The following is a 12,505-nucleotide window of genomic DNA, read 5'->3' as shown; positions in this document are numbered from 1 at the left end:
TGTCTGTACGTTGCACTGGAGGGAAAAACGGAGCACTTCTGCGAGAGCTTGGATTCAAATGTGGTTCATCTGGTCTCCAGGATTTTCCGTCTCTTTGGGGTTGTTCGCCTTCCCGGGCTGCGAGGCGGGATTTTCTGAGCTTTGACACATCTTTGGAGATGTCTGTTAAACAGGAGTCTGGGAAAAAACATTTGAAATCGTAGAGATACTTTTTTTTTTGTCCCTTTCCCACCCCCTTGGTGACTTGAAGCATCAAAGCGGCCAGAACTTAACGTTTCTGAAGACTTCTGATGTTTGGGTTTTGTTGTTGCTATTTTTTTTTTTAGAGGAAACTTGACAGAGGAACATATTTATAGTCCAAGTAAGTACTTTACAGAGGAAATTTAGTTTGTGTAACTTAAAAAAAAAAAAAAAAAAAAAAAAGCAGTGGTGAGGTTCCTAGCTTAAAGTGCGTTGGATTAACGTTCATCCAAGGCTGTTTAGCAAGTCGTATTGAATTGCAGTTTTTACGGTGTGTGTTCGTCCGCTCCGTCGTGTCCGTGGTAGTTCAGCACCTAGGGGAAAATGCACCTGATTTTGAATCGGTATAATATTTTTTAAGATGTATTTCAACACCGAGGAGGAAATGGTCCTAACGTAAATTTATAATAAGTAATAAATGTGCACCTGGAAGTAAAGTATTTACAGCATTTTAATCCCTATTTATACCGTGCATCTCAAACCGAGGAGGAAACACTGAGAAGACAAAAGTACCTCCGAGACCCTGAGAACTCCCCCACACCACCATGAATGAAACCGTGCCCGATACAGTAACTGGATTATAATTTTTGGTGTTATTAATTTTATTATTATTGGCTGCTTTACTTTTTTGGGTTCATCCTGCTCCTCTTCTTCCTCTCTCCCTTCCTCTTGCTGCTTCCTCTTGGGAATTATGGCTCATCCGGGGAGAAGAGGCTACGATAACCGGGAGATAGTGCTGAAGTACATCCACTATAAACTCTCGCAGAGGGGATACGACTGGGCTGCCGCCGAGGACAGGGCACCCCTGCCTCCGGGTCTCTCTCCTCCTGCTGCTGCTGCTGCTGCGGTTGCCGCCGCTGCTGCTGCTGCTGCTGGGACTTCCTCTGATCACACTGGGCTGGTGTCTCCGCACCCCGAGCCCCCCGGCTCGGCTGCTGCTAGCCACGCGCCCCCGGCCGAGGGGCTGCCCCCCGCGCCCCAGGTCGTCCACCTCGCCCTGCGCCAGGCGGGCGACGAGTTCTCCCGCCGCTACCAGAGGGACTTCGCCCAAATGTCCGGCCAGCTGCACCTGACGCCCTTCACGGCCAGGGGCCGCTTCGTGGCGGTGGTGGAGGAGCTCTTCCGAGACGGCGTCAACTGGGGCAGGATCGTGGCCTTCTTCGAGTTCGGCGGCGTGATGTGCGTGGAGAGCGTCAACCGGGAGATGTCTCCCCTCGTAGACAGCATCGCCGCCTGGATGACCGAGTACCTGAACCGGCACCTGCACAACTGGATCCAGGACAACGGAGGCTGGGTACGTCCCCCCCATTGCTCCTTCCCTCTCCCGCCTCTGGCCCGCGGCCGGGGGGGCTCCGGGGTGGGCAGCACCCGGAGGGGGGGCGGATGCGTTCGCGTCACGGCGGGGGGTGAAACGTTTCTGCGCCGAAGCAGCGCGGGCCTTTTGCCGGCTGTCGAGTTCCACCCCGTCGCGGGGGTACGGTGGAGCGGTTTGGGATGGGGGCAGCAGCTACAGCTGGGGAGCGAAAAGGCCGAGCAAGGCACCTTCTCCATCAGCGCTCTCCGCTCTCCCACCCCCGTCCACCCTCGCCTGCCGGCAGCACCAGCCCTGGCCAAGGCAGCGGGCTGGGAAGGGGCAGCAGAGGTGCCCGGTGTGTGTGTGCGCGCGCGGTGGTACGGGCGGGCAGGTGGACGTGGCGTGCGTGTGCGTCTGTGCACGACGAACACGGGATCCCGGTGGTACGGGCGGGCAGGTGGGCTGCGGTGCCAGCGTCTACAGCTGCGGCGGCGACGGGAGTCGGGGTTTATGGTATCGGACGTGTCTAGTGTGGAAAGTCTGCCTTTGTCTCAGGATGAAACAAAGGTGCGGGGAGCCGTGTCTGCGGGATTGTTCTGGAAAATGAGTGTTTGTCGTGATCCGATGGGTGACTCTGTTTCGGGGGTAGAGATCACCTCTGGCCAGGGTTGGCTTCAGCATCGTCCAGAAAGGAAAGAGTTCCACTCGTGGAAAAACGGACAGCTTTTACACTGGTAGTCAATCAAAAGCCTTTTCCTTTTTCTCTCGCTCTCTTTCCACAATACATAACTGCATTGAAATTGGAAGGGTATTTCTTTCCTTTTTTCCTGTATTAATTGACATACTGTAACAAAATGCGGTCCCAGCCGTTCTCCCGCAAACCAAACTTGTTGTATGTGTGAAGCTTATGGCATTAATGCATTGGAGGAGTAAATGGCAAAAGTTATACTGAAGAAGAAGCTTTACGTATGGGCTGAGAGCTCCTCTAAGTCACCTAGAAATGGAGGTCAGCTGGGCGGACACTGGCAGTTTCAGGTCCAGTCCCCTGTGAAATACAGAGAGCTGACTCAATTACACAGCACACCTTTAAGAGGCGTGTGTGAAGGAATGTAAAATACAGTGTATGTTTCCCAGTTAACATGATTGGCAAGCCTGGTGTTTGTGAAGCATTGCGGTATGGAATTTTTAGCATTGGGTCTCTTGCTAAGTCAGTGTTAGGCTAAGTAACATGCCACCCGCATTGACCGTCTCTTAAAAAATGAAGATGCTGCCTTCCCGCTGCTGAAACCGCCTGACTAAAGGGTGTACGTGTTCAGGGATCCAGAGGACATCTACATGCAGCCATAACGGAGGGAGTAAGGCTCTGGGGCCCTTTTCTCAGCCGGAATCCACGCTGCGCACCTCCCAGAGGAGTGCCGCAGATCCCTGGCTACAAGTCATGTTGGAGGCAGGATCGTTCTCCTGCTCTCCCCTGCTTCCACCAAGAAGAAAAAAAATTCAAGATTCATGGGGCCAGAAGGGGGAGCAAAAAATGTGTGTGCGTACGTGTGTGTATGTGTGTCTGTGTATTGATATACATATATGCATATGTATGTACAAATATGCATATGTATACAGACACACACACACATATATACACACACATACATAAAATTACTCCAGTGCTTAGTGGTTGGGACCACACTTGGGAGAGGGAGACCTATCCCCTGATCCCCTCTTTCACAGATGACTACAGAGGGTTTGTCGGTGGCTTTTTTTTTTTTTTTTCATGAAACACGTAACTGGGGAGAAAAAAAATCTGCAAACCATTCAGGCTTTTGGAGACCTTGGCTGCTTAAAAGACAAGCAGCTAAAGGGTTAGGGATTTTGTGATTGCACTTCTGGGCTGGGATGCCTAACTTGTGCGTAAGTCCCTCCTCAGGCTGGAAGCCCGTTTGTGGAGCTGGGGCCCTCGGTTCGCTCCAGAGCCAGTGAAGTCATTCTGTTGACTCCAGTGAGCTTTGGATCAAATCTGTAAGCATGCTGGAGATGTATTGTCCTGTGAGTGTATTGTGTAAAGAGAAGCATAAATAATGAATAAAACTAAGAATGTGAAAAGACAGGTGTTACCAGGCGTGATTGGCCAGATAAGACGAGTGCTGGGGCTGCTTCTCGACAGTTAGAAATACACAAAACTCGGACTATAAACACCGACTGCCTTTAAAAGGAAAAGATGCTTCTTATCGATAGCCGTTTCATTGTTTATTGAGGTTTCCTATAAACAAAAGCTCCAGAGTTTGGATGCATGTGATGCCATTTACTGCCACGTGTTATTTGTAATGTACACATGGAAGAAGATGTGCAAAATATTACTCCAAGGTGGCTTTTGCCTGTCTGGTAAATGGCTGGTACCTTTGAGCCACGGGATTATTAAACACAGCCAACACCTTCTAGCTGGTTACGAAGAGCAAAAGACTAACATGAAGTTACAAACACAGTTTTTAGGATCCTGTCTTCAGACAGAAGAATCAAGGATGGCATGGGAAGGCAGATTTTTCTTTTTTTCTTTTCCTAGCTTTCAGGATCTGTCAGTGAAAAAAGATGCTTTAATACATGCAGTTGGTCTTCAACTTGGCACTTGCACCATACCCCACGTACGAACCTTATTAAAGCGTCGTAAATGGCTCTTCCAAAGTAGCTGATCACCTTGTAGGTTGTGATGCTTTGTAGGACCTCAGCACAGCTGCCTGCAAGGTCTGTCTGTCATGCAGGCTCCTGCAACAGGTGGGAGCGCCGGCTGTTGTAGCCTTCTCCTCCTTCACGTTGTGTTGCGGAGCAGTGAGTTTATTAGAGGATGTGTAGTAGTAGAGAAGAGAGCATAGGAGTTAGTCACGAGCATATGTTACACAGTGAGTTGGACAGCGCGTGCTTTGAGTTTATTGTATAGGCTTACATCCTACACGCAGGTCTGAAGTTTGGTTGAAATGTCTTATTTACCTGTTTCTTTTGAATCGGTTCTGTGAGTTGACAGTGTATTTTCAGGACATAAATTCTTTATACTGCAAGGAAAATGAAGAAGGAAAGAATCATATCGAAGGGCAGGTTGGAAGGGGTGGAGCTGGTGGAGTATATATTTTAAGCACTAGACATTGCCATTAATGGTGTCTGGGGATTGTTAATACCCTTACAATACACAGCATCATGGGTTTGTTCGAAACTTAGAAGAAGCGACAGATGGGGACTGCCTGCACGGAGGCTGTATTATTAGCTTGTGGTTCTGGTGGCAAATAAATGCAGCTTTCAAAGATTTTCAAGTAGGCCAGGATACCGCAATATTGTACTTTGGCCTGATAACATCTTAATTGTGTTACAAAAGAAATAAGAGGAGAACCAGCTCATCTCTGCAATTTTGTGGTACTTGGTATAACGTATGCTTTCTGATTGACAATGTAATGGCTTCATTTTTTTAGAGCCTGGTGTTTGAGCTGCAGCAGAACTGGCTTGGCAGTGGGCTGCTGCACTTGGTGACTTTTGACTTAGGGAACATTGAAGTGATGCAGCTGGTGCGGGGGGAAATAACAGTGTTTGTCTTGCAGTGATGGGTGACCTCTTCGGGCACACAACATGATGTACATGGGAGCCGTGCTCAGCTCTGGGGGCTTCTAGTCCAACATTCGGCTTCCTCCCCGAGCTGTTCAAGAAAAAGCAAGAGCATGAGAACTATAGAAGGAGACAGAGGCACCGTCATATACGTGTAGACAAGTACGTTTTTGACATAAAAATATAAAGAAGCCCAGGTGAGAGAAGCAGCATCATGTTGAAAATTCAGCCAAGAAAGCATCATTTTAAATGACAATATTTACATTTGAACCAGGCATGTGATGGTCACGTGTTTTCATCCGATTCTGTTCTTTTATTGCGGCTCTTTATTCTGTTTGAGAGTTAAGGCCAGAGAGGAGGAAGGATTTAGACGTCTGAAGTGGACCTTAGGTGGAACGTAAGCGCTTGCATCCTCTGAGTGCCCACCTAGCCAGGATGGTGTCAGAAGTCGCTGGCTTCCCACCGTTCCTCACCCAAGCCAGCCGGGAGCTGCTCCTGCCTTGAGAGAGGGGAGCCGCTCGGCACGCTGCGGGACACCGTTCCCAAGAACCTCCGTGTCCTGAAGCCGGCAGGCATCCTCTGGCTCGGCTGCTGTCACTCACGTGCCATCCTCATGCGCAACCACGGCCGGGGAGAAGCCCCCGCTTTTCCTGGCGGCTCCTTGGTTAAGGCCTCTCCCGAGGTAACGAGAGGTTTGCCAACGAGACTTTCTCCAGCCTGGCAGGGGGGTGTACACCCGCATCTCCGACATCTCAGGAGGCTTCACCTGCCAGATGGCTGCTGGTTTTGCCGAGCTGTCCTCGTCCTTCTGCAGGGGTGAGATTTCGTTTGGTGGAGGAGGAAGAACCGGGGTGTCTAATTCCCACTGTCTGATGTGTTTTCTCAGGTGGCTGTCTGCAGCCAAATGAATAAATGCTTCTTGGACCTGCAACTAGACCCCAGGTTTCCCTTCTCCTGGGTTGACTGCCCTAATCACCGAGCTTCCTCTTTTCTTTTTTTTTTTTTGCCTAGTAAATCATTAATTCTCTTTGCTCGGTGGCACTCTTTGAAAAGGAAGTGTGGAGAGTCGCCGTGCCCTGCGATGGTCCGTAGCCTCCTCACGAAGGCGAGGGATGGCAGATGCGTCTGCCTCCGGGACGGTGCTAGAGGTCCTGGATATCGGTGTGACGCAGGGGCCTTCCCGGGCTTGCGCATGGGCTACCGACCAAAATCTCATCCCTTTTGGGCTCTGGAGCTGCTCTCCCAGCAGCTCGGCCAGGCGCCTGCCTGCACAGCACGTTGGTGCTCTTGGAAGTCCCGAGCAAAAGCTTCGCGCTCATCCGGGACGGGACGGTGCCTTGCTCGGAGCCGGATGCCCCACGCTGGAGCAGAGGCGCTTTGAGTTTTTTTTTACCAGTGACATGCGGCCTTGTAACGACTCAATCCCCAGCGGGGCTAACCCCAAGTCACTGTTTGACTGGTAAAAGGAAACTATCTGAAATCCACTCAGTTAAATAAATGAATTGGCAGTTTCAAGTGTTACACCTTCTAGGTCCTTTGCCAGTTTTTGTGGCTTTGTGGGTTTATAATCGAATTCTCAAAATATTATCAAAATATTTTTCTTTTTGCTGTTGCCGAAGAGCGAGAAATTCATTCTGTGGAGGATAAGTGCCAAAGCAAGGAGGAGAAGAGCTAGGGCAGAAAGAGAAAATGATTGTGGTTCTCTAGTCCCTTTCATTTGTAATAGCTTTCTCCGTAACTTGCCACAACGTTAGGTTGCGTATTTTCTCAGAAGTCTTGTCTTTTTTGTCTTTTTTTTTTTTTTTTCTCTCCAAAAAATACATGTATTGACCGTGACCTTTAAAATTTCAGAACCAGGGGTCTCGGTTATGGAGATGATGTCATTTGCCTTGATCTTGCAAAGAACTGTAAAGTTCAAGCAGCAATCCTATTAAAAAGTTCTACTTTACTTTCAATATTGAGAAAGAAGTTAGTTCTGTGCCTGCATTAACACAGGCCTCTCTCAAGCTGCTGCGTTAGCTCTGCTGGGCAGTAAGTAGCTTAGTTTTTCGAGTATGTAGCCTGAAATTCGGAGTCGGTAATCCACGGAGAAAATCCAGTTGAATTTTTCTGCCGAGGCACAAGCGTTTCTCCGACGGCAAAGCACGGCTCTAGCAGGAGAATCACAAGACCTATGCAATGATGTGTGAAATTGCATGTGGAGCAGAAGCATTTTCTTAGCGGCCAGATACCGGGGCCTGGGCTTCCCAAGGCAGCACGGGAACTTTGTACTGCATCGCCAGCGGAGGTTGAGCCCTTGTGCCCGACACGGGCGTCCTTGGCGAGAGGGTCGTCTTCCAGCAGGTTGGACCCGGGATGGTGGAGGGGGGCGGACGTAGGAATGGGACCGCCGCTCGGGTGTCGCTCCGAGACCTCTGCCGTGGTTTTGGTCTCGTGTGACGGTTCGCGCCTCGCGCTGGCGAGCCAACCTCGCGCTCTGCCGTCGACACCGAGGGGTGCCAGGCCCGGGGCTCGGGGCAGGCCCGGCCGAAGCGGCGGCTCTCCGTACGCCGCCCCGCTCGCCCGCGCGAGCTGCCGGCAGTCTTGCCGTGTCCCTGTCTCCCCTCTCGCCCCGCAGCCGCCTCGCCGGGCTAGCCTGCGGCCTCTTAGCGCGGGGGGCCGCCGGCGGGACAGCGGGCGCTCGCTCCTGGCCTGGGGTCTGGGTCGGCAGCCTTGGCGGGCGAGCAGCCGTAGCTACAAAACAGTGCGACAGGCCTGACGGAATCACAGCTCGCCTGTGGCAAAGCGAATTTTTATTTTTTGGCTATTGCGTTCCCACCCCGTTCGGTGGGGGGGGGGTTAGGGGGAAGGGTGCGGCTGGGCAGGCACGCCCCCCGCTCCCGTTGCGCTCGCGTTTGGCGGGTGTCCGGTTCTTTGCCTCTTTTGTCTTTCTGCTTCATGGACGGCTGGCGGTCCCCGGCTTTCTGCGGGCCTTTCTGACCATCCCTTTCCATCACCGCGGCTGGCACCGGGCGCCGGACGCGGTTCTGGGTGCTGCCGCCCAGCCGTCGGCCGCGGTGCGCGCCGGGTCCGGCCCTTCCCACCTCCCTCCCTGGCCTGTTTTATTTTCCTTCACGCCCTTGGGGGGTGCAGCACAGCCCTGTTTGGTTTGTTAAAATAATTTATTTATGGGCACCTCGTGGCTGCTCTCCTGCTGGTTTGGGAATAATAATAACAACACTTGTTACTCAGTGGCAGCAAAATACTGATTATTTCTGAGGGTAGTACCGGCCTGTTTTATTTTCCATTTCATATATAATAATAGAATGGATGAAGGTGTGCGTTGCCATAAATCTTCTCTTCCCCAGCAGGATAACATCCAGGCCTTCTTGGCAAACACAAATGCCGATGACAGATTTGAGGGATTTTTATTTTACTCTGGCTTTGAGTCTCATTAACAGTCTGATGGCTTTTTTCCCCCCTTTTTTCTTCCCCCTTTTTTCCCCCTTCCCCCCCCCCTTTTTTTTTGGCTCCTGAAAGACTGTGAAACCAAAGAACTTTTCCAAACGCATCTAAAACTCTGGAATTTATTTTCTGTTATTTTATCCTAATGTTAGTTTGCTGTCATAATTATTGTATCTCGATAGACTTTGCTAAATCCCCCTCGCTGGAAAGTTCCTTGTGGGTTTCTGGATTTTAAAGTTAATGAGTAAGAAAACAAATCTGAAGTTAGAAAGTGTTGCCATTGACTTCAATAGGAACAGGAAGAGGCACTTAATTGGACAATTGTAGTTATGTTTACTTTGTATATGCGGCAAGAAAAATAAGATCAAATGAAAAAGCCACGGGTTTTCAACTAATAGAGAAAAACAGCCTTTTCTGCAATGCATGATTAACCTTTGGGAGCTGTTTTCGTGGGAGAGCTGTGAGTGGAAGTACTAAGCTGCATTCCGGAAAGGTTTAGGTATTTATAAGGGTAAGGAAAACATCTTACATTTGAATAAAATTGCTTGAAAGGGCAGTCATACACCTTGGGGTAAATTTAACAACAGCTGCTGAAATGAGATCACCAGGTGCTGAGGGTGGACCTTTCTCTGGGGAATGCTATTTCAAAATTATCTATGACATTGCTTCTCCCCCAGAGCACCTGGTGCTGGTTGGTGACTGGGGATACTGGGATGGATGCACTGCCGGTCTCATCCATCCAGGAAAAACTTCTTACTTCTGCGTGTGTCTTGTGAAGGTAATTGTAAATGCGCTTGTTGTGTTGCGAAGAGCACCCACATCACTGAATTTATTCCTGCACTGACCGAAGACCTGTTATGAATTGCCACATTTAGAGCTAGTTAAAAGAAATAGCATCCTTTGGTGCATACATCATTTTATTGCTATTTCATTCTATTGAAGCATAAAAAGGGTGATTCCAGTTGTTGATTGAAAAGGCAGGTCAGTGGGTTTGGGGGTACTTCAGTGAGTAATTTATGTACATGGGCCAGGTAAAATCAAAAAGAAAAGGCCCCATTTTTCCTACATAGTGATTGAAAGAGGCTGTCGCGCAGTTGTTCAAGAAAGCAACTGAGAGTCAAAACTTAACTTCCTCTTTTTGGCTCTAGTACTGAGTATACGATAGGATATGGGGCAAATCATTAATATCTCTCTTTTTCAGTTAACCCAGCTATGAAATTGGTGTTCTTCCTAGCTATACAGCACACCAGCTCTGGGAAATGTGTTGTTGCCCACCTTGCTATCATGAGTTGGGCTGATGTTTTTTAATTAAAAGAGGTCATGCAAGGTACAATATTGAACAAAATGTCTGTCATGGTAATTTGGGGCTTAGAATAAAATTCAAATCTGTAGCATTACATTTTGTCATTGCTGGAGCGCGCTAGCCTGGAAAAGAGCAAAGTGAGTCAGATTGTGAAACTACCTGGGGGTGAGATTTGAGTGGAGAGTGGAGGTAGAAGAAAGAAAGAAAAAGTTAAATGGAAATTAGGCTTACACTTTTTCAGCTCCACTGTTTGGACGTGTTTAGCAATGCTTGTGATGGACACAGATTAAGCAGATCAGTTTCAGGTGTTGATTTCTAGTTTTTATTTAGGAAAAGGGTGAGAAATGGCAACTGACAATGTTAGTGTTTTCCTTTATGTATCAGCACAGTTCATCGGGTGTTTCAAGAAGGAAATTGTCCTTCCTTTTCCATTCCCACCATAGGTAAAAGCTGTCTGTGGCACTTCAGGGGAAGGAGCAATAAGCTGTATTACATGCACTTGTAAGAAGCATCTTCATGCACATGTATTCTTTTGCTTCCATTCACAAGCTTCATTAAGTGTTCAGATACAGGCAGAAAAAGCAATTTTAAAACATTAAAAAAAAAAAGTGAGTAGTAATCAAGCTTTTGGGCTTCACCATGAGGTTGAAGTTAGTTTTAACTGTCTTGCTGAACTGAGGCTTAGGAGACAAAATTCCCATTGCGTGCTCTGGAGAGACTTGTGAGAGTCATTGGAAAGTCAGGATAGGACCTTGGACAGGAGGCCAGTGAAACACCTCCCTCTGCAACATGGGACAGTCCTGTAGCGTGTCTGTGCAGTGGAATAACTATTGCCAGCTTTGTTTCTGAAGGAAAGAACTCCTTTCTTAAGAATATTCATCACATGTTCAGACTGTGTATTATAAAATGTAGTAGAGGACCCTATTTCTAATCTTTTTTTCTAGAGAAAAAAGAATTAAAAATAATTCAAAGACAAATTCAAATATAGTACTAAACAAGTTGGCATTTCCATTAGAATAAGATGGTCAGTGTTGTAGATCAGTGAAATCTGTTGAACTTCTCCAGAATGTATGCATAGCTCAAGTGAAAAATGACATTAAAAAAACTGAAGTAAAAACTCCCTCGTTCATAACAGAAGCAAGTCCTACATCATGCTCCAAGTGTCTGCAAATTTTAATTCAATTTAGACATATCTAAAGCCCCTCTCCTGAAGTCATCTGGCAAATCACAGTAAATCACGCCGTCTAAATCCCCAGTCTGCTGCTGGATGCGAAAGGTCACAAATATAACCGAGAAGGAGGCCTAATGCCCGTGTTATTTTCAGGTTCCAGCTTGACCCGTTCCTTTCTCCGTTGCCCAGATCTGCAACAGGCGGCAGCGCTGCCGTGGAGCCTGGGCAAGCTAAAGGTTTTCCTCCTCGCGGGGCTGGAGCGCGGCGGTGGGGCTCACCGGCAAGGGAGGAATTAAAACCGGTCGCTTGAAATGTCAGGTGGCAATCAAGGCTGCAAGTCAATGAGCCGGCCTGGAGTCTGTTCAGGCTTCTGCAGTAGCTCATGGCTGTCTGCAAAAAATTCCTGCAGCAGAAAATTCACGTATTTGGCTCTGGACTGAATGTGTGAAATCCTTGCCCGGTTGGAGTCAATAGCTATTTTTTTTCCAGTACAGACGCTAAAACCGGCAGTATCCAGCCTCGTACAGCAGCGAGCATGTGGGCAGACCCAAAAAGGGATCTGTAAAGCGTCGTACAAAGCCCTGGTTGTAGTGGATGGTTGGGCAGGTCTCTGCAGCGGTGGAAAACTGGAGCGAGGCTGCCTTGGGTTTTGCCTGGCGAGTGCTCCTCAGCTTCCCCAGGCGTCCTCGCTCTAAAGGGAACCTGGCTTGGGACGCTGCAAAGGCCAGGGGTGGTAGTGTCCCACCAGGACCACGGCAGCTTTTTAGTAATTAGTCCTGTTCAGCTTTGGCCGGTAAAGCCGTTGCCTCAGCCGCAGGGGCGAGCCGATGAGCCTCCCTGGTGCTTTGGGACCACGAGGGTGGGAGCTCCCCCTCCGCTCTCCAGCCCGGGTGGCACAAGTGGTAGGGAAACCTGTCAAGGCATCTCTTCCTACCTTTTTTTGTATCTGTTGAAGTTGATTGTTTCATGAGGGAATTGTGTATTTGTTTTGCAAGCAATTGGAAATTTTTGCTTTTTTTTTTTTTTTTAAATTATTTCATTTTATTTTCCCCAACCCAGCGAGAAGGATGTTTGGGGCATGGTAGGACATCCCGCAGGCTGGGAGTTCCGTGGCGGTTTAATGGGCTGAAGGAAGAGGCAGCACTGGCACGCTGTTAGGCTGTGTAAATGGGCTTAGGGTTTGTTTTAGAAAACTTGCTCTCTTTTTTCCCTCTCTGCTCCCTTCTCTCCCCCCTGCAGACACAAATACATCATTCTCACAAACGAAACTGTTTAATTTTAATAACTGGCCTAGAGCTAAAACTGACAGTGGGAGAGGAGCTGTTTGGTTTGCAGTCGCTGACAGCTGGAATAAACTACCTGTTCTCTTGGAAGGGATGGACAGCCAGCTTGTTTAGTTTTGAGGACACTTTGATCCCTAAAGAAACTCCTTTCAGTAGAAAAAAAATGCCTGGAACTGTGGCAGCTTGGTGTT

General features: G+C 48.7%; 1 protein-coding gene across 1 annotated transcript in view; it reads left to right on the top strand.

Moving 5' to 3' along the window:
- Positions 1-931: 931 nt before the first annotated feature.
- The window catches only part of BCL2 (B-cell CLL/lymphoma 2), a 90,373-nt gene continuing 78,799 nt past the window's right edge, over positions 932-12,505 (top strand). The window contains exon 1 of the mRNA XM_010585990.1: positions 932-1,534. Coding sequence (XP_010584292.1) covers positions 932-1,534 — 603 coding nt within the window. The remainder of the gene's footprint in view (positions 1,535-12,505) is intronic.

This window comes from Haliaeetus leucocephalus, unplaced genomic scaffold, assembly GCF_000737465.1.
Source record: "Haliaeetus leucocephalus isolate CR32 unplaced genomic scaffold, Haliaeetus_leucocephalus-4.0 Scaffold137, whole genome shotgun sequence".
NCBI classification, from domain to species: domain Eukaryota; kingdom Metazoa; phylum Chordata; class Aves; order Accipitriformes; family Accipitridae; genus Haliaeetus; species Haliaeetus leucocephalus.
The sequence above is the reverse complement of the archived record's forward strand: the minus strand, read 5'-3'. Positions and strand labels throughout refer to the sequence as shown.